General features: G+C 36.5%; 1 protein-coding gene across 4 annotated transcripts in view; it reads right to left on the bottom strand.

The window, feature by feature from the left end:
• MPP7 (MAGUK p55 scaffold protein 7) overlaps positions 1-21197 on the bottom strand; it is a 161320-nt gene that overhangs the window by 7312 nt on the left and 132811 nt on the right. For 3 of the 4 annotated variants that reach the window (XM_085318286.1, XM_085318287.1, XM_085318288.1), the window contains 3 exons: positions 18042-18080; positions 8364-8534; positions 1436-1516 (listed from right to left, as the gene is read on the bottom strand). In XM_085318286.1, the coding sequence (XP_085174412.1) occupies positions 1436-1516; positions 8364-8534; positions 18042-18080 (291 nt within the window). The remainder of the gene's footprint in view (positions 1-1435; positions 1517-8363; positions 8535-18041; positions 18081-21197) is intronic. The other variant, XM_085318289.1, reaches the window with a different exon arrangement.

Raw genomic sequence — 21197 nt, 5'->3', positions numbered from 1 at the left:
AATGGGGTGTGAATTTTATGCTTGAGTGCTTTCCTGTTTCTGGTGATCAAAAAGGAATTTCTTTTTCTTTCAGTAGTCTTGTATTATAATTTGCATTCTGCATATTTCCTTTTTACTCCCCCCAAGTACAAGATAAAAAGGGGGATATGCAGAATGCAACAGTACAATGTATGTCAAGGTACAAAGGTTTTGCTTTTGAATAAAACTTATTTGTGGGGTTGCCACTTAGGAATAACGAGTCCATTACAAATTCATATTCATTACAATTTGCACTTGACAGCTCTCCATCCCATCTGAACATACCCGCCCTGCTGGCAGAAACGCAGCCTAAAATGTCACTTGATGTCATGCTGCTCTTAGGCTGACACAAAAAGAAACATTTCCACGACAGGAATGCCCTGGTCTCCTTGAAAGTTCTGACTTACTGAATTTCAGGGAGATGGATTTCTCTACTTGTTTGTTCTAAATTATAACCACAAATTTTGAGGAGAAAAGAGAAAAGGCAGTTTAATGAATACTGGCAATTTTAGAGAAACAGTTTTGGGTAAGGGATTGCATATGCTTCAATAGGTTAAATATCTGGGAACATCTGGCTTTTTTTGTTGTTGTTTTCAAGACTAAGCTGAGGCAAATATTTGCAAATCAAATAAATTGCTGAAGACAAATGTATGCATTTTTCCATCTAGCAATCTCAAATATATACTTTATAGAATACCTGTATTTGCAAAAAAACCCTGAGACAGTATTTCCCAAGTTCAGAATGTCAGATCTATATTTTTAAAGGACTAGGAGGTCTAGTCCTACTAGGAGGTAAAATTACAGGTAGTATGTAGACCACCAAATAAAAGTTTAACTAAAGCTGTCAAGTCATCCACAGTAAAGAAAATCCAGTAATGTACTATAGAAGTTCCTATAAAGCAATGTTACTTAGAACAATGTTACACAAACTACACAACTTGGTCAGATATGGGGAAGGGAAAAAACAAATAAACTTTTCTAAGGCTAATCAAATGGATTTATTTCATTTATTGATAGGATGAAACTGTTTATCATTAGTCTTCATCTGTCAGCCTGTCTGAGACTATCTAATATCTAAAGGCCATTTRGATGCACAGAAACGAAGAACTGGTAAGGCAGCATGCTTCACTGCCTTACAGCTGAATCCAGGGTGTTCTTCAGAAGAGTTTCATTTATTGAACTTTGCTGACATCARTCACATTAAACTTGCACTGAAAAGCCACTGCAATGCCTCTGAGGCAAAATATCTTATCAGTTTAATCAATGCTATTTAAAACAGAACTGCAGCAGCGCTTTTAAAGATTAGAAAAGTTATCTCGATGCTAAGCTTAGACTTAGAGGCCCAAATTTGAAAAAATCTTCAGTTTCTGTAAACTAAGTAGAGCATTAATACAGCAGAAATGTATTTTTTACTTACGTGGCACTGTTACCCCATAATGCTGGGTGTCACTGATCAGCAGTTTCCGCTTAAGCTCATTAAGTCCAACCCCTACAGGACCTGAAAGAAAAATATCATGCTTTTTCCCAACAGATAGTTTTCTCTATTCTTAAGGCATAAATATTTCCTGAGATAAGACGACATATTATATAGCTATAATATATATTGGTTTTTTAATCAGAGTCATTTAGGAATGCCTGTGGATACTATATCAGATACGTAGTACTGATGAGTTTCAGGAGATTAGAGTTGGTAGTTATTCTGTTCTAGCTTTACTATTCTTAAGGAAAAGTCAGTCAAAAAGTTGACAGCAAAGCCAACTTTCTTGTTTGCTGTAGCAACTTGAGCTTCCCTCACTCCCTTCCTCCAAAATACATACATTGCTGTTCTTAGGTCTACTTCAGACCCCTGCACCCTAACCTGCAGCCTTCCAGCCTAACCACTTGGTTTGCATTCATTCTGCAGGAACAGAATCCCAAACTCTCACAGACTAAACTCGCCACGTGGTGTGTTCAGCTCTCCACTGCACGCCTTCCCCAGCAGAAGACTTGCTCCCGCTCTGCCCTGTGCATACTACTCCTTCCACCCCCAGCAGCAAACTTCAGACGGACGCAGCAAGCACAGTCCGGACCATGGCAGGATGCAACTCTCCCACCCATCTCTTGAGCGGGTCAGCACAACGTTGCACAGGGACAGCAGCTCCCTTCCATGCTCAGAGCATTCCCCAGGCCACAACCTATTTGGGTGGGTTTGTTTCTTCCTTTGTTGTTGCTGTTTTTTCTTTTAAATGCTTCTTGTCTCCTGCCTGCTGTCTGAACTGGTCCAAAATAAATGTTTCCTTCTTCGTGCGGCTGCCAAAGAGAAACCACTCTTGGAAAGAGGATGGCAGGAGAAACAAAGCCTGCATGGAATTTTCCCAGGGCTTTTTTTTACCCCTCTCCTCCACCTCCATCTGAGTCCTGCTGTCCTGGAAATGGATGAGAAGACAGTCCCTTTGCTCTCCTCGTTATCCCCAACTCCAGACGTTCGGCTGCGGTGCCTTGGGTGGAAGGACAAGTTTCAGGGAGAATTCAGATTCAGAATTCAGATTGCTGGTGAAGGCTCACAGGCTATGTGGGGCAGTCGCTCACCACCCCCAGACCTCTTTCCTGCGGGCTCCAGTCGGTTTGCCCAGTGGGTGGAGGGGCCCTCGGCCGCGGTGGGCTGCGGAGTGGTCCGCGTGCGGAGGCAGCACAGCTCGGTGTGCTCTTGTGTGTGTCTGACGGTGCTCTGTGTCCTCAGAGCTAGGTCAAAAGCAGAGCTTAGAGGACAGTGAGTCATCTGAAGCATAACCCAAATAATACAAGGACAATACATGTGCTTTTAAGGAAGAATCCTGCTATTCTTCTAGAAGTGATACACGTATTCATTGAATGCTTTTTAATAGAGACATTCTATAAACTAGACATAAAATTCTATAAACATTTTAAGGAAATAGTGATTTATTGGTTAATTACTATTAAAAGTCTGGTATTGGGAAGCAAAGACTGATGCTTCAGCACCTTTAGATGCCAATTTCCAGAAATGACTACCCGTCCTGTCTGAAGTTAGAAACACATAATGATGAAAAGCAAATGCTTTCTACTATACCCAGACTATGGTCTCTCTGTAAAATCTTAACGCTTCTGCATTTATAATTTTATAAGTTTACATAAGTTAAACACACAACTACATTTCAAGTTCCATCTCTGACCTGCCTGTAAATTAATCTATCAGTATGTATAAATGTTTATTTAATATGGTGTACAGCAGCCTCTACTGGTGCACGTCTGCAGAGGAAAGCAATGTGTCATGCAGCTAATGACATTAATTTTCTTCTCAATCTTTTTAAAAACATGGTACCTTTTCTAATTGTAAAGTTGTTTAAGCAAATAAGAATTTTTGCAAGGAAAGTAACTAAAATCCTTAACATATCTTAGCAAGGCAGAATGAAAGAATAAGTGCAATTCAAGTAAAAAAAACCATTGTATTTCTTTAAAGCAAAAAATATTTCCCGTCAAATTTACACAAATATTATTTCCTTAGTTTACATGCTGTCAAATCAACAATATACTTTTAGCTCTATTTATATATGAAGAGCCCAGGCTTCATATATTGTCACAAATGCTTTTGAAACTTAGATAAATTCTGTTTTCATACCAAAATATCACCATCTCTCCTTACAGATTACCATTTTAAAATCACCTTTGAATTTAACTACTAAAAGGTGTAGAGCCTTCTGATTCAGTGCTGTCTTTGTAGAACTCTCATAAGTGTAGCGAATTGACACTGAAGGCTGATACCTAATTAGCAGTGCCGTTAATTATGCTTTTTTATACTACATTTCCCAAATGTAATGTATACTTCTACTCTGAACATTCATTTTGATGCAACCAAGAAAGACATGGGTTTCCAATAATTACAAATCTGAACATACGATTTGAACTCAGGAAGAGAACAATGCATCAGGATTGAAGAAGACAATCCAAATTCTTATAGGAAAATGCAAGGGATGTGAGCCCCATGACTGTAGGAAGGTTTAGCTTTACTACAGAACAACCCATGCAGCAATATTTAGTGTTATGGCAAGAGATTTAGCGATATTTTGTTTATTTTTAGAGGAATATTTACGTCAATTGCTGTTCCATCTTGAGTCATGTAAACTAAATTATGGTTGAATCTTGCAAAAATAAACTATAGTGCCTACTTCACCTGACTGAGAGACGCTTGCAGCCTTAAGACCAAAAATCATTAAAACTTGCATTAAGTTTTGCACCACATACACATGTCTGAATAAAACTGGAAATAACATTTTATGCAAGTTCAAGAGTCAGGAAGGCTAATCTGACAAGTCATTCTTCACAAATAGATATATATTCAGCTAGTAGAAATATATTATTTGAGACACAAAAAAGAAAGTTGCCTTTCAGAAAAGATTTTGGAAGTTAGGTAAGAGACTGGTTTCTGTAGTTGAATTACTCCTTCTCTTTAGTACAACTGATTGCTACAAAGCAACGACTGCACACGCACGTCCAACTGTAGCACTTGTGGAAACAATTAGGTATGAGGCAGAAAGCAGAACCTCATTATTTTGTGTTTCAGTAAATAATGACTAGCAGTGGGAGTATTTCTAAATTTGCCGTTCACTGAAGGAGGAACAGGSAGGTTACACTGGTGTTCCCACAGGCAAGATTAGCCTATATAAATATTGCATTCTTTGTAAATCAGACATCACTGAATCATGCTGACCTACCCGTGCCTTTAGCCAGGAAGGTTTAATGGAGACAGTAATCACTAACCAGACGGTTTACTTGAAGTAATATGGGCATAGTATGCCATCTTCCTACAATATTGCTGTAGATCTATTAGGTCTCTACAAGCTACTCCTCAACAGTCTTTGTACATGTTGAAGGAAAGCCAGGAAAAAAAAGAAAGCCAAGAGGCACTCCATCTCATCCTCTCCTTGCTGAGACAGACCTGGCTGGTCCTTCACAACTAAACCAAAAGTGATGGGTATTTTTTTTAAATGCAAGTATTATAACAATATAGAGCATTTCCAAAATGTTTTTTATTCCAAACCTGAATTATAGATGCCATTTGTTTGCATTGGAGACCAGAGGACACCACTGAGGGGAGTACTGACAGCCTAGCTCTGGGATAGAGCACATTTTTTAATTTATGTCACATACCAATAAACACTGCTCCTTCACTCGTCCACACCTCTGATCTTTGCTGCCACCACTGTCCACTTAAGGCAGATGCCTCACCATAGATGACCTGAAAGGGACTACTCAGGCTCTGAATGCCTCTCTGGCAATCACACTATATGCACATAACTGTACGTGGTCTGGGACACATGCTAATAGTTTGTTGTTACTGAGCTTGCTTTATATGGTGCGTCCATTCTGATATTTAGGAAATGCATTCTGTGCTAGTTTGGCCCTCACAATCACTCAAGAAGAAGCCTTTGTGAGTAGGACTTTTGTTCATTAACATAAATAAAAATTCGATTGTCTAAAAACATATTTAATATTAAAATATTCTGCCTCTCCCTGATAGGGCTGCAAGGTATCATTCTTAGGATGCAGGCAACATTTATGAAAGGAAAACTTCAGTGATGTGTGGGTAGGCTGGGAGCAGTAACTTACCAGAAAAATAGTAGTCTTATGATATTTGGATAATTTTGTTCTCAGTGGGCTCATCACATTCATAACAATTAAAAGACAGCACAGGAGAATCACCTGCATTATTACTGCTCCAGATAATCCACTATTTTAGCCCCAAGGATATGTATTCATCGATGTACATTTGCAGACAAGGTCTAGCTGAACCTGAACCTAATACATCTCACATTAGAAGAGACTAAAAATTACCACACATGCAACTTGCAATCTGTTAATTAAGCTACAGCAATTTAAAATCAAGCTAGAAGAAATTTCCACTTCAAAGCTGTCAGGTCTCCCCCTCTCCCCTCAGCCTCCCCTCAAAAAGAACACAGCAAAAATCTAAAAAAAACCTTCCAACGTGTTTAGTTCATTGCACATTGTACATTGGACATGTCAAGCACCCAACTATTTCGATTATAAATTAATTACTGTCCTTTTTTTCCTGGTACTAATACCCAAATTATATTTGACAGATTATATTGAATGCTGCTACTGGCACACAAAAAGCTTTTTAAAAGTGTTCACTTCTACTGTACCTGTGTTGCTTAGCTCTGCTAGTTTTTCCACATTTTGCCCAAGACGTTTTTATGGTATTGGCCAGACTTAAGCTGCTCTTAATATCCAGAGAAAAAACATTAGAATTACTGAAGTCTGCAATAAATTTCYGAACTGCTTTTGTTACTGAAAAAGCACACTTTCTTCATGTGATTTATTACAACAAAAATCAAATGAAATCTCTAGGTATTCCTTAGATCAGACATATGCAATTTGTTATAAAACGTCTACTTATCACACTTTTGCACTGCACTCTGTTGATGTAAGTGTAAAATCAACTCAACCATGTTATTACTTGTTGTATATAGCCCACAATCTCACAGTGATCACACTAGTAGGTGGCTGAATTTTAGTGCTGGAGAGTGACAAAACTGTTTATTAAAAACTAAATTTAATGTTCCCTTGGATATGAGTGATATAAAAACACAGCCACTCAACAGTTTGTAACAGTCCCTGATAGAGGGTCATATTTCTCCTGCTCTGCTGCCTTCAGAATACAGGAGACTTTTCTAATGAAGCATCAACCTATGTGCTACAGCAAAAGAAACAAAAAATAATTAGACATTCTGGTAACTTCTAAAAAATTTAAGATATTTTCTCTTTTTTTCAGACGACTGAAGCAACACATTTTGATTAGACACTAACTGCTGTGGGAGACCCACGGTAGTGACAAATTATAGAACAACAGAAAGCTGACTAGGAATGACACCTTGATGTCTGCCTTCTGCAACTACGTTTACATCTGCTTTTGGGGCACAGAAGTCTACCTCTTACCTACCTTCCTCTCAACTTGTATATTTACTTATTCTAACACGTCATAGCTTTGTTGCCTTCCATCTATATATTCTGCCTCAGCTGATCACAGAAATTTATTCTTTTTCTCTCCTTTTCCACATGCCAATATTGATTGATCTGTAAGAGCAGAAGGCYGTGTTCCTACTGCCTTAATTCTTACGAGTTTTAGTACAGTTGACTGCCAAGTTCAGAGTAATCACTTTGACAGCTACATTTTAAAGCCATCTTCTCCTTTTGTTTTAGCAAGGGTTTCAACACAGTCTCCTACAGCATCCTGATTCCAAGTTGTGACATTTTGTCTTGATAGGTGGACTACTAGACGGGTGAAAAGCTGGATGGAACATGCCACTCAAAGGTGGTCTGTACTCTACCTGGAGACTGTTTACAAATGGAATTCCTCAGGGGGCTACCTTGGACATATCCTGATTCTTACCTGTATCARTAACCTGGAGGAGGAGACAGAACGTGCCCTCATCAAGGCTGCAGACAACACCAAACTGGTGGGGGAAGCAGCTGACTTGCTTGAGGGCAGGGCTGCTGTTCAGAGGGACCCAGACAGGCCACAGGAATGGGCTGACAGAAACCTCGTGAAATTCAACAAGGACAAATGCAAAGTCTTGCACAGAAGAACTCCTACAGCAGCACTGGTGGGGGGCTGACTGGTTGGGGAGCAGCTCTGCTGAAAGGACCTGGGGTCCTGGTGGGCAGTGACCCAAGTGCAAGTCCGCAGGGCATGCCTGGTGGCAGGGAAGGCTAACAGCACCCTGGGAGGCATCAACAGGAGCATGGCCAGTAGGTGCAAGGAAGTGATTCTTCCTCTTTACTCAACGCTAAATGCTCTTTACTCTGGCAGGCGGGGCCCACCACACATGAAAGCTGTCGATAAACAGAAGCAAGTCCTATGGAAGGCTGCCAAGGTGGTCAGGGGCTGGAGCACACGACCTGTGAGGAGAGGCTGAGGGAACTGGGCTTGTTCAGCTGGAGAAGAGAGGGTGTCAGGGGACCTACCTTATTCTTATTGAGAAGACAGAGTCAGTCTCTTTGTTGAGTGAGGAGCATGGTGGGAGGACAGGAGGTCATAAATTGAAACCGATGAGGTTCCAATTGGATATAAGGAAAAAGTTTCCACTCTGAGGGTAACGAAGCACTGGAGCAGCTTCCCAGAGAGGCTGCAGAATCTCCAGGTTTGGCAGGTTTCCAGACCTGACTTGACAAAGCCATCAGCAAACTGGTCTGAACTCAGCGTGGACCCTCCTTTGAGCAGGAGTTTGGACTAGATGATCTCCTGAAGTCCCTTCCAACCTGAGTGATAAGCACTGTGCTAACCAGCTGTTCTCTGTTTTACCAGGTTAAAAATAAAGAAAACAACTTACCAACCAAGACTACAAGCCTGTATTTTTCATTAGGTTGTCGTCTGTATTTTGCAACTTCTTCATATGTTGGGATATCTGCTGTATCATATTGATCACTTTTCTTGCACTCATACATAGACTTGTTTGTTTTTTTATCTTTTCTGCTAAGACGAAAGCTTCTTCTAAAACCGGCTGCAATAAGAATAGGAAGTTTTCAAAGTAAGAAATGTCTCCTCAAAATATATGAAAACAGTCTCTTCCAAACATTTGAGGATTAGTGCATAGGATAAAAAATGTATATTTTTATATGTGAATTACATATTTAATAGTATTATAGAATTATATAGAAGTATTATAAATTTAATAAACTAACAATAATGCATTATATATTATAACATAGCCAGGTCATTAGAACAATATTATCCCACATTTTAAAACGATATCAGATTCCTATTTAAAGTTAAAATATAAGACTACCAATAAAATCACAATTGCAAAAACAGACAATATATAAAAAGATAAAATATAATTACAACAWTTTGTTAATGTATTTAGATAATTTGATATCATATATTTTTATAGATTATATATATACACATGCACACACACACATATATATACAAGGGAAAACATTCATGCAATCTTAATGCATTTCTAGTAAATCACCATGGCACACAGACATTAAATACAACATATCCTGTGGCTGAAATGGTTAATGAAAATTAATTCCTTGAATTTTTTTGTTTTTTTTTTTTGCTTGGCTCCATCCTGACAGCATGAAAAAATGCATACAACCTTTTCTGAAGACATTAAAAATAAAAATCAAGTACTGTTAGTTAAACTCCAAAACACCATGAAATACCTTAGACAACATGGTACCCACATAATGCATATGATAGCGTGAATCTATAAACGAAATTTCACACAGCTTTTAAATGTTCTCAGAGGTAATAATCATAGGCAGTTTCAAGTAGAACAGTGCCATAACACCTTCTATTACATGTTAAAAACAAATATTCTGCATCATTAATGATTATATTTTTTCAAATAAATACTTTATATGTGTTTTACTGGTATCCCTATGGCATGGCTTTTTTTCTAGAAGGAACTAGATGACCAGATTGCAAATCAGATTTCATTATTTTGGAATAATAAAAAATAATTTGGAAAAATAAAATAGAAACTACACTTTACAATTGCTGAACAATCCCAACACCTTCCCCCCCCCCCAGGATATTTCATAGGACAGTAAATACATGTAAACTTTTGATGACCCTAGAATTTTCAGCAATATGTTTTAATAAACTTTTAAAAGCACTTATTTTTAGATGTTTATGAAAGTAATCATATTACAATTTTTCTTCAAAGGTAATATCTGGCAAATTCAAGACTCAGCTCTGCAAATACTTCAAATCAGACTTGGAGCAAGATCCGTGAGCCTCAGATATACAAGCATCGTATTTTGCACACAAATAGTTCCATCTAGCAGGAATCTTTGCACAGCTTGGATCACGAAGCATGTTAACCAAGTTATTTCWCTGATGTGAGTCTCTACACCTATGGGTGTTTACAACACAGGCATACATACAAACAAGGAAGGAAAATTTCTCTGAGAATACAGTGATATCAACCCATCAATATTAAAGATATGAGTAAGTAAACTGAAAATTAACGTAAAAAGGAAAAGAGCTAATGCTCCCAGAAAAGGATGATGATACCTGAAACTGCAGTGTTGCCTAGAATAGGGAGGTAGGCTGAAATGAGAGAAGACAGACCAAAATATGTGATCTGTAAACATAATGAAATAGACTGAAATAAAGCGTTTTATTATTTCAAAAAGAATATTAACATTGTAGCAACTGCAGTTATAAAAGCCTTGTTGAAACCCTGATAATCGTAACCACAGACCCTCGACACAGGACCTGGGGGATCTTGTCAATACCAGTGCACGGATGGCCAGAACACAGATATTTTCTTGCTAACAACGTACCTCTAATTATACAAAGAAAAGTTAAAAATAATACTAAATAATACTAGCAATACAGATACATGAAATGGATTACAGGTTTCCTGAAGCCTAATATAAAAGGCCTTTTTTTCTTTTTTTTTTTTTTTTTTTAAAATCAGTTACCTTACAATCAGCTGAAAATTGGTCTGTTTCATTATTTTATGAAAAAAAGAATCCTTCAACATTTACTGAATATTTGACAGAACAAAGAGCTGTCTCAAAACCCAGAATCCACATTTCTAAAGAAGATTCAGCTCTGTATTAAAAGGCAATCATTTTCAAACTCTCTTTTAAGAGAAGAGTAGAAGTCAAACGAAGCCAAACCACTCTTCCGGGTCTCCAGGTTGTAGTGCATTTACCAACAGGTTTCTTAATCTCAACTTAAATGTTAAACTGTGGAAGCTTAAGAAGAAGTCTCCTTCATGCAAAATCTTAATCACCAATTCAATCTCTGCTGTTAGACTTTAATAAAAGCTTTCATAATTTGTTCCTCTTTTCTCCATGCACTGTGTGTGTTCAGGTTTCACTATCAAACTGTCAGATGGTGAGTTATTTAATAATTTTAATTCCTTATTCTCTTAAATGAGAAAAAAATCTGATTTCTTTGTGTAAGAAAAGAGAGAAGAAGAAAATCCTTCAATGCTGTCTTTAGGCTAATTCCTCTCTGATCACTTTTACAGACTACATGTAAATCATCATAACAACTCAGGTCATAGGTTTGCGCTACTAGCATATGCTTCCTGGATTAAAACATTTAATATTTCTGTGAATCAAACTGACTTGTAATGTGAAAATACTAGTATTTCCTTGTTTTTTAAGAAAGTTCAACAGCAACTTCATCTAGAACTTTGATGTTATGCAAAAGTCATTATATTAATTAAAAAATAAACATGGGGGCCAGAGATAGCTAAGCACATTTCCAGTATGACTGATTTATCTGTAGTGTGCTAGGGATGCTCTGTGAAACTACAGAATATTAAAAACCTACCGCAGGTTGATTGCTTCGCCACTTAAACACTATTGTCAATTTTAATGTTGTTTTAACTGTTCTGCAAAGCACATCTGAATACAGAATCCTAAAACAGCTTGCTTAAAGCAGCTTTCAAAAGCAAGGAAAACATATAGTAATGAGAGAAAGGATGAGATTGTTTCAAATACATCCAACATTTTTACGATACTGCTACTGCATATGATTTTCTCTCTCTCACATCTGCAATTATATATCCTTATACATGTAGCTTAGCTTTACATTGATCTTCAGGAGCTATTGTATAAAGAACCATTAATAAATATTTTCTATTGAATTTTGGTTGCATTTTATAAGCAATACATTCATCTTTAAGTTATGTGAACATGAATAAATCGCACATAAAGAGGTCTTATTTAGTGCAGAGAAGGGGTAATCTTAAAAGCTGATTAAGATTTATTTATTGTTATATTTTAAGACTACAATAAATCTTGTACTTTTAGGACAACGTACCTGACAACAAATTAAGAATATATATGCTTAAAACAAAAAGAAAAGCAACAAGTTCCTAAATAGTAAAATTTTCACAATCCTTTCCAAGAATTCTTTCCTGGTGTGGCACTGGAGATTTCCACCATGCTTAAGCCATGCCTACCCGAGTAAAACTGAAGTGTCACCTAAGCAATATTTCCTAATTGCGAAAAGCATGCTTTTACTATTTTTGTTCACGTATTAAATGAAATGTAYAGTATCTGAGACTAACTTTGTGTTATTACAAAGACTTGCAGATACTTCTCTCCAGATATAGCTCTCTAACAGAATGTCAGCAATAATATATATTGCGTAGCTATGACTGGGCAAGAAGATTAAGCTGTACTGAAAACACGTGGTACTTGCAAGGCATAAATATATTTATGAAAAAGCAGCAAAATACCCCTCTTATATTTGCTTATTTTACAGTTTAGGAGAGTTGAAAAACCGAAACAGCGAATATTTAAATTCGCAATAGAGAATGGTTAAAGATACAGTGAAGATCTCCGTGGAAAACCAAAGGATTGTTTCTATAAAATGATCAAGCTTAACAATAGCCTTCTAAAAAAGAACAGAGGGGGAAAAGCTTTTTATGACCAGAATATTTGATAATATGAAAGTGAATAAATATGAAAGGAGCTGCAAGCTACACTTTCTGTGGAATATGGACATCAGCAAAGATTAACCTTAGTAGCCAAATATGCAGACTCTAAAATAAAGAGGGAAAACTGTCACCAAAGCAACAAAAAACATTAAAAACTTTACACTAGCTAACAGGTTTCGACTATATATGACTAGAAGCCTACTGAACATGCTAACCTATAAACTGCTCCTGGAATGTAACAGGTTTGGCGAAATAAAGGACAGCTGCTGGGAAGTAAATATGAAGAACAAATGTTATTAAGCCACAAATGTCTTAAAACCTTATAACACTTCTCAACAAGAAACACAAATCATAAAATGTGACTACTAAATTAAGACACAACAATAATATAGGAGAAACAACTTATATCTCTAAGAATAAGAAAAATGAAAAAACCTGAGGTGAAAAATCTGATTATTCTTTTGACCACCAGCAACATACATTTGGTCATCTCTGTTTCTTACATTTATATACAGGAACTCACAGGGACCCCACATAGAAATCCAAATTGAAAACTGTCAATGCATGAATGTATCCTGTCTCCCTTCACTTATGCTTCTAGAATGCTACCAAGTATTTGCACGTGCCTTTACTCATTTTCATTCACTAATACTATTACTTAAGTATGCACTTAATTTAAATGTATTCTTCACTGATTTAGGGTAATCTTATATAACTTCTATATACAGTGAATAAAAGCAGTTTATTTGTAAGTGTGTTTAGAAATACTTTTTTGTATTCATATTACTGACAAAAATAAGTTTGGTACCATGGTTGTTACTGARGTTTGAAAAAAATACAACATTGGTACTAGGTATTTCTGGATTTTTTTCTCCCAAAATACTGGAAATTCTTTTTTCCTGCCCTCCCTGTATGGGATCGCTCATCTACTGAGTATTCCTATTGCTACACAGGAACTGCACAAACGCATAGCAGACTTCTTACGCTGCTTGTTTCTGGACTGATTCCCAGCTTGCACGTTTAGACAGGGTTAATAAAAATTCAGATGATGTCTGGATTTTTAAGACAAAATTGAGAATAGTAAACAGATGATATTCATCTATATTTACTGTATGTTCATAAAGGTTCAAGTAATGGAACTAGAATTTAAGTTTGGCAAAGATAAACTCCTAATGTTCTCCACAGCAATTCCTCAGGAAATTACTGCAGAAACATACAATATTATACCCTAACTTAAATAATAGAATTTGGTGAAAAATCATAAAATATGTCTGAGTCACTTTAAAGGGGAGCGTTAAAATTAATAATAACATAACCTTGGGCATAAAAGATCTGACTGCAAATGGTACAGACATTCTGCTTTTCGAAAACTACCTCCTCTGTTGCTCTTCATGACTACCTCAGGCATGTCTAAAGTACATATCCTTTCAGAGAAGGTCAGATGATTCATAGACTATCCTGATTCACAAATTGAAATAAAGAGCTCTAAAGCTACAATGAACCATAAAAATCTAGTGAAAACTCAAAAATTAAGAATTTTTGAGAATTGCAATAGTTCACTTGATAGGTTCACACAGCTGTACTTTGAAAAGTACTTCTGGAATTTAGAATCCTAAACACTACTTGGCTTACTTAGTATTAACTGTCCATATTTGTGACTATAACCTGCTGTAAATGCAAGGTAACACAAGTCAACTCCTTCATCAAGGGTTAAGCTAACTCAGACTACCTTGTTGTAACAGGTTACAACATGTGTACAGTTACTTGGGCATTGCTATAGCACACTGAACTTGTTGGTATGACCTAAGTCCCTCCAGTGACAATGTTTTAGGCTTCATTTTCAGTTTAATATGTTTAATCTTGAGCTTATGTTATAATAATGGCGGGTCCTGTCTAGAAATCCTTGTTTACTCAATAAGCAAGGTGTGCCATAAATGTCTATGATCTTGCAAGAACGTATACACTCAGGAAAAATGTCACACTATGATTCACTCAAAACAGTATTGAAAAACATTGGCAGACATTCAGAATAAGCTGTTTTCAAAATTAGACATATTTGTTTTCCCACTACCAAAATAACTATTGGCCTCCTTACCAGTGAATTTTAACTTGTGGTTTTTCTTTACAAGCATAAAACTTTTACAGTTGAAGATATCCAAAAGTAACTTAAGATTGCCCAGAATTTCTAACTTTCCCTATTTCACAAAAAAGACCAAGTAATTCCACTTCATCCCTCAATTTGGGGCAAAAATTTTCATCCACAGACTATATAAAGTTGCATCTCTCTCTCTTTTTAATCTTAATTATAAACTGTTTGAAACATAATACAAAGGAAAACTGATGGGAATAAGTGTTGTTCTTATAGTATGCAGATAAAATAATTGATGAACAGATCAAAAAAGGTAGCACATAGAAAAATTGCTATATCGTATCCATAGGAAAGTCTGTTAGATGTAGAGCATTAAAGATTATTATGAATGCTTTCATTTATTCAGCTCTTCGTTTTATATGTTAATAGATCTAATCGTCTTCTTTAGTCTATATAATGCAGCATGCTTAAGCAGTATCAGCTGCTGGTTTTAAAATGTCCAGTGTGCAAAAACAACCTGAAGAAACAAACCTGTATTTTTATTCTGTGSATATTATTCTTATTTTGCATGTTTTCTTCTTCATGTAAGATGATGAATCTTTCAGGTTATAGTTAATGCAATTTATCTGATGAAAATGATGATTGTACAATGTTCACGAGACTGCTAAACTTCCTCAGTGAAATTTGATAAAAACAGTAACTGTATTCAAAGAGTGCAGTCACTGGGTATGTCATCTCCCATCTGCACCCAAGGTATGTCACAGCTTGCCTTTGAGTTAAGAACAAACACATGAACTTTTAGCCTCAAAGAATGCTGATATGTGAGAACATATGAAAGGTGACCAGGCTAGTTCCTAAGCTGCTGAAAGTCAGGCAAGATTGGAGAGAAAGGAGACAGGATGGCAAACGAGAGAAATAAAGTGGCAGGGGAGGAGGAGTGGAAAGAGAAAAATCTTGAGGAAAGAACTCAAAAAATACAGACAAAATGCAAAAAAGCCAGAAGAAAAAAAAAGTTAGTAAACATAATTAGCAGAATGATCATTCTATGCAAAAATAAGACCCTGACATCTTCAGAAGATGGAGCAAGGTACWGAAAAAAAAATCCTTTGAAGCCCTCCAGTACCTTTGGGACTGAAAGAATATATGCTCAGTCCAATGGAAAATAAAGAAACAAAGAGGCACCTCCTAAGCAAGAAGGTGGACTGCAGGAGTTAGGTATGTTATGGGCTCCCGTGTATCTAGCTGAGGTTTTATAAAATGTCTTTGCCTAAGACCCCATTAGCTTGTAAACTAGTGTACTATCAGATTTCTGAATTGTGCACAAGACATAGGAAGAATGTTACATCCCTCCTGCAGCATGTCAGCAGGTTTTGTTCAAATGATTGTCATTTAGCCAGTGGCAAATGCCCAGCACAGGAAGTTATTCCACAATGAGACTGTGTTCCCTGAGAAAATATAACTGAAAGAGAATCTAAGGCAGAAGCAACCCCAAGTGTGGGTGAATAGGACTGGGCTCCTAAGATTTTGTGAAACAAGGAGATATAGGAGTGCATGAGACATTTTGAATTACAACTCAAAATGTGCAGTTACTACGTGCAAAAGAGTGGTAACATCAGCTTTCATAAACCTACCTGCTTGACCTTGCAAAAGGACAATTTTCAAATGAATTATTGTTGGTGAATCTCTAAATTCTAAAGTATTTTTTCACAATCTATGAATATACTTTCCCCTTATGCCAAAACTGGTCTTAACCTTAGACAAGTGTCTTCTCTCCTCATTTTGTCTTCCAACTCTCCTCCTCCTCYTGTCCTGCCACTTCACTGCCAACAGGACAGATGCTCTCCTTGACTAAGGCTTCGCCTGCAGGGAGCACGGCAAGGTGAGGCCCATCTGTGGAGGACTGGTGGCAGCTCTCCACCAGGAGGAAGCTCTCAAGAGACAAACCATTGCCTGTCCCTTATAGACAACGCTTGTAGTTCTCAGATAATTTTTGTAAAGTTCTTGCCCAAGTAAACCAAACCCCACCTTGATTTTTTTTTCTCTACATCTGAGACAACAGTAGCTTCATCCTCAATACATCTTCTTCCTAGATGACTGAGCCTTGTTGATAATGATGGATAACAATGTTTCACTGGGAAGACACCAATGCTAAGAAAAGCTACTTTCATTCTCATATTAAGCACCTGCCCACTAGGATCTGATTGCAGGACCATGACAATTTAATCTTCAGAATTCATGCTATATATGCAGCCAGAAACAAAAAGTGGGCAAAACCATCTTTTCATTTCAAAAAGATGTTAAAAGGCAGATACAGTTCATCTGAAATCTCCTTCAAAATATCATTTTCCAAGTATACTTCAATTTCTTAATACAACTGGACTTCAATAGTAATACGATTATTTGATTGACTAACAGACACAAAAAGTTTATTTTCAGCACAATCACTGAAAGAAAACGGGTGAACATTAGTTCTGCAAATAACAGGCCAAATTATACCACACTAAGGTTTTGGAAAGAGACCAAAGTTCTTTCAGTGATGTGGTTTATATGTTTCTAATGCAGTTTATATACCACATTTTAAAAAAGGATCCTACAATATGAAAAATAACTCTGCTTTACAGCAGTGGTGTAAGTTGTTTCAGTGAGCCCAGTGGTTTGGATGTGGTAAAGCACTTTGACACATTTCCTCCCATTCCTCCCATAGTAGGAGGATGAAGGCCTTGGGAAAAGGGCTGGTTGCTGCAAAGTCCACTCCAGCCCATCTTCCACTGGCAGGAATTCTGGCCAGTTTCAACTAAAACATTTTAAAATAGCTTTTAAAATGGCACAAATTCAAAGCTGAAACATATCATGGAACAATCACCATTTTTTAAATGTCATGTTTGTTTAAAATTTGGAATCCTTAAACTGGAGCCTAAGGACTCTTTCCYCTCCTCTATCCCCGCCTTCCCCCACTGACACATTCAGTTCAGACTAGCTTTAAAGTTAAGCTATTGCGTTATTATGACTTACTTTTGTAATGTGGAAAAAGAACCAATGCATACAAATTTGCTTGGTACTCTCACTAAATCCTGCCCAGAATTATTAGCTAGAAACAGAAAGAAAAGGTAAGCAAGATGTGGATAAAACCTTGAAAGAGTCTCTTTAAAGTCTCACTCAAAGATTTCATGATATAGTAAACTTTTTGTTTGATTAAACACATTATTTCATATACTAGAAGTCACTAGTTTTCCCACTTACAAGTATTTTTTAATTTTTATTTAAAAATCAAAACATTATTTTAGTAGCTTGTGATTAGCCAGACAAAGGCATACTGCACCATGTAAACCCTTTATGTCAAATCCAATGAGCCATTTTTAAAATTTTAGTATTCATGCTTTTAACATGCACAGGAAGGATATTTGTATGCAAATTACCCCTAAAAGCAAAGTGACACAGTAGTTCCAGGGAATAGAAGCTGAAAGAAAGAAAGAAATCATCTTTTGTAACCAACTGCTCACCTAGATGGGATCCACTGTTGTGACCAGCACATTCAGCATCTTCTGGACGAAGGGTAAAAGCACACAGAATAAGAGCCAAGAAATAAAGCAGAATAGTTAGAAGCCCCGCAACAAATACAGAAGAAATTACTTTTAAAAATGACAACTGTACAAAGCATAGCATTAAAAAGCCTTCTTAAAAACATAAAACAATATTTATTGTTTTATATTTTAGCTGAAGATATTCTGGATTTTTGCAGCATGCACACTGATCTTTTTACCTTTTCAAACAATACTTTTTAATTATAGCAAATAAATACTCTAAAAAGAACTCTAACACTGTATTATTCATCCTTTATCAGTTAATAGAAAACATGATGCCACTTAAAAGAAAGCAAAATGTATTTGATAAAAATCAAGCTTTTTTTTGTAAATTATAAATTATCAGACTTTGCTTTAAATCTTGGCTCACTGGATTAGACAGAAAGGTTTTTGATCAAAAACACATCCTTTCATTTGATATAAAATAGCTATAATGTATATTTTTACATGCCAGAGGCCCTTTGATCAAAAATATGAGCTGCAATTTCTAATGCCTTTATAAACAAAGGCCTCTTAAGTTTTTTTAAAAAATACAAGAGATCAGCTGCCATTGCTTTAACATATGCTGCAAGCATAATCAACTAGACTTAMAGGGAAAACAGTAAAGATGATACCACACGGATGAACTTTCTACTGTCTCATAGAAATACTTCGTCAGTATTAATTAGAAATACAAAGGCCATGTACTTGAGTCAGAATCATCTCTTTCCACCCCAGCCCACCCAAGTTTTCCTAACACTGATACTCCTCTTCTACACGTATCTTTCCTCCAACAGTTCAAGAGAGAAAGAAAACAGCTTATAACAACAGTCTGAATTATTGATGTTTACATGAAGTAAGTAGGAATATTGCAGTATTTTTATCTCCTTTTAAAAAAAAAGGAACCAATGTAATTGGTGGCAAGATGGAAGCATTATATGTACAACATTTCTTATGAATGTTGGACTACATTCAATTTAATTCTAAACACATGTTCTCAAAATAAAATTATTGCGCTATGCAGGGAAACTTTTGTACATGTACCTTCAATTTCCTCTGAGAAGCACAAAGGAAAAATAGGAAAGGAAATCATTAAATGGGCTGCAAACATAATTTAAGAAAGAAAMGTTAAATCTAAGAAGAAAAAATGCACCTACCACACTCAACCGCTTCCTCATCTTAGAACAGCCARAAAAGCAAAGTATTATTGTTTAATACTTTATAAAGAGGAAAAAATGTAGCTATGTAAGCTACTCTAAAATTCTCCAGATAGCATCCATTATATTGAGGCATATACCAAGATACCCGCACTGAATTTAACTTAAATGTTTAATCACACTTAAATGTAGAAGAGGACATAAAAAGACATTGAAATGTTATGGATACTTTAAATTTCCCATCTGAGAGTCTTACGCTATTTATTTGGTAGCAATGACTATAACCAGTTGTGATGAATCACCTCTTTGAAATTAAGTGCAATAATTTCCCTTATATGAGGCATAACCTAGGATTTTTAAGAATCATTACCAGCAATGTAGTCTCAGTATATTTCTACACCTTTCTACACCACCAGTAGCTGCTACTGCCTTTAGGGCTAGGCTTTTGAGGATAGTGATTTTCTGAATGACTGAAAAATTCTGAAAGTTGTTAAACACACCATCTTTTTTCCACTCACACTATCCTAATATAATAGATCTATTTAAGACATTTGGCTTCTCCATAGTAAGCCAGTAAGCTTTGCCTCCTTAATAGGAGAAAATATACATATTTACACTCATCTTTGGGCTAGTACAGAAAAGCAACATAATTGTTATGAATCTGCATTCAAAAAACATGACATACCAATGTCTAGATTCATCTAGAGGTTTTACAGTCTACATCTCATTCAAAGTTCCTTTGGAATCTGGACATAAATATATGAAATATATATATTTCAAAGAGTTTCCACAAAGCATATCTTCTCATGGAATGTGATGAACTTATTCAAGCGATATTTTAAACTCTTTCAATGGTATCTGATGTATCAAACAAAGGTTAGGTCAAAACTCTCTTAACTCTGGGTAACAAGAAGAGCTTTTCCTATTTCATCCTGTGTAACAGATATAAAAGTCTCTTCTCCTGGGGAAGAATGCTGTTTTGCAGAACCACTTCTTGATACTCCTTTTCTTGAAGTTAYTTTTCAAAAAGATTCAATTGGAAGATTTCTCTAAAGCATATTTGAAGTTGTTCCTACACTTGAGGTGACTGCATGGTTTTAGCAGGCTGGCAAGTCCTTTAAAGCAACCAATGTTTGGTTGACCACATCTGATGCATTARAAGTTCTCAGACAATTTTGTGAGATGAGAGTAAAAGACACTGAATTCTTTCTCCTCTCCTGATTTCTTGAATTCTTGACTTGACAAATGCCCTGAAACTGGAYGTAGAACGGCAGGTCAGCTTCCTGAGGGTACTATTTCTTTCTCCCTCTCTGTGATGAGAGACCTTTTGCACTTCCTGATATGTATGACAAGTTCCACAAACTTTATTTCTATTTGACTTTCAACAGGCTGCAAATGTGTCTCTGGAAAAAAGTCACTAATGTTCAGAAACAGCTCATAGCAATACATCTAAATAATTTCCTGAATTCAGTGAAATAATTTGATTGAACTACTGGTTGTGTATTTTTAAGTGTTCTATTTGGCATTTCATCATGAAAATGAACATCCCTTGGCTATGAATGTGAAAAACTAGACCAGGAGAAAAAGAGGTCTGTACATGCAGCTATACACTGACATGATGTTGAYCAGTTCAGCCACTGGGAGGTGGCTGGGGAGTATGGTAGATGGTGGAGCTGCAGCCGCTGGGCTGAGAACAGCTGAAAGAAACCCAGGCATTTGGGCTACTCCCCTTGGAAAGGGGATGGTCTTTACCTTCCATGCTATAAATTAAAGATGTTTGGATTTCCAAGTGAGTCAGGGAGCAGAAGTCAAAACGTGTACTAGCTGAGGTTTCATGCTACGATAAAGTGGAAGAGTTTTGAGTTTTATGCATTTTGTGAAAGATCTTCCCTCTTAATACTGCTCCTGGCTTTCTTGGGCTACTGCTAAGTCTGAACAT

Source organism: Rhea americana, unplaced genomic scaffold (genome assembly GCF_003343005.1).
Source record: "Rhea americana isolate MKP2758 unplaced genomic scaffold, rheAme1 scaffold_53, whole genome shotgun sequence".
Classification (NCBI taxonomy): domain Eukaryota; kingdom Metazoa; phylum Chordata; class Aves; order Rheiformes; family Rheidae; genus Rhea; species Rhea americana.
The sequence above is the reverse complement of the archived record's forward strand: the minus strand, read 5'-3'. Positions and strand labels throughout refer to the sequence as shown.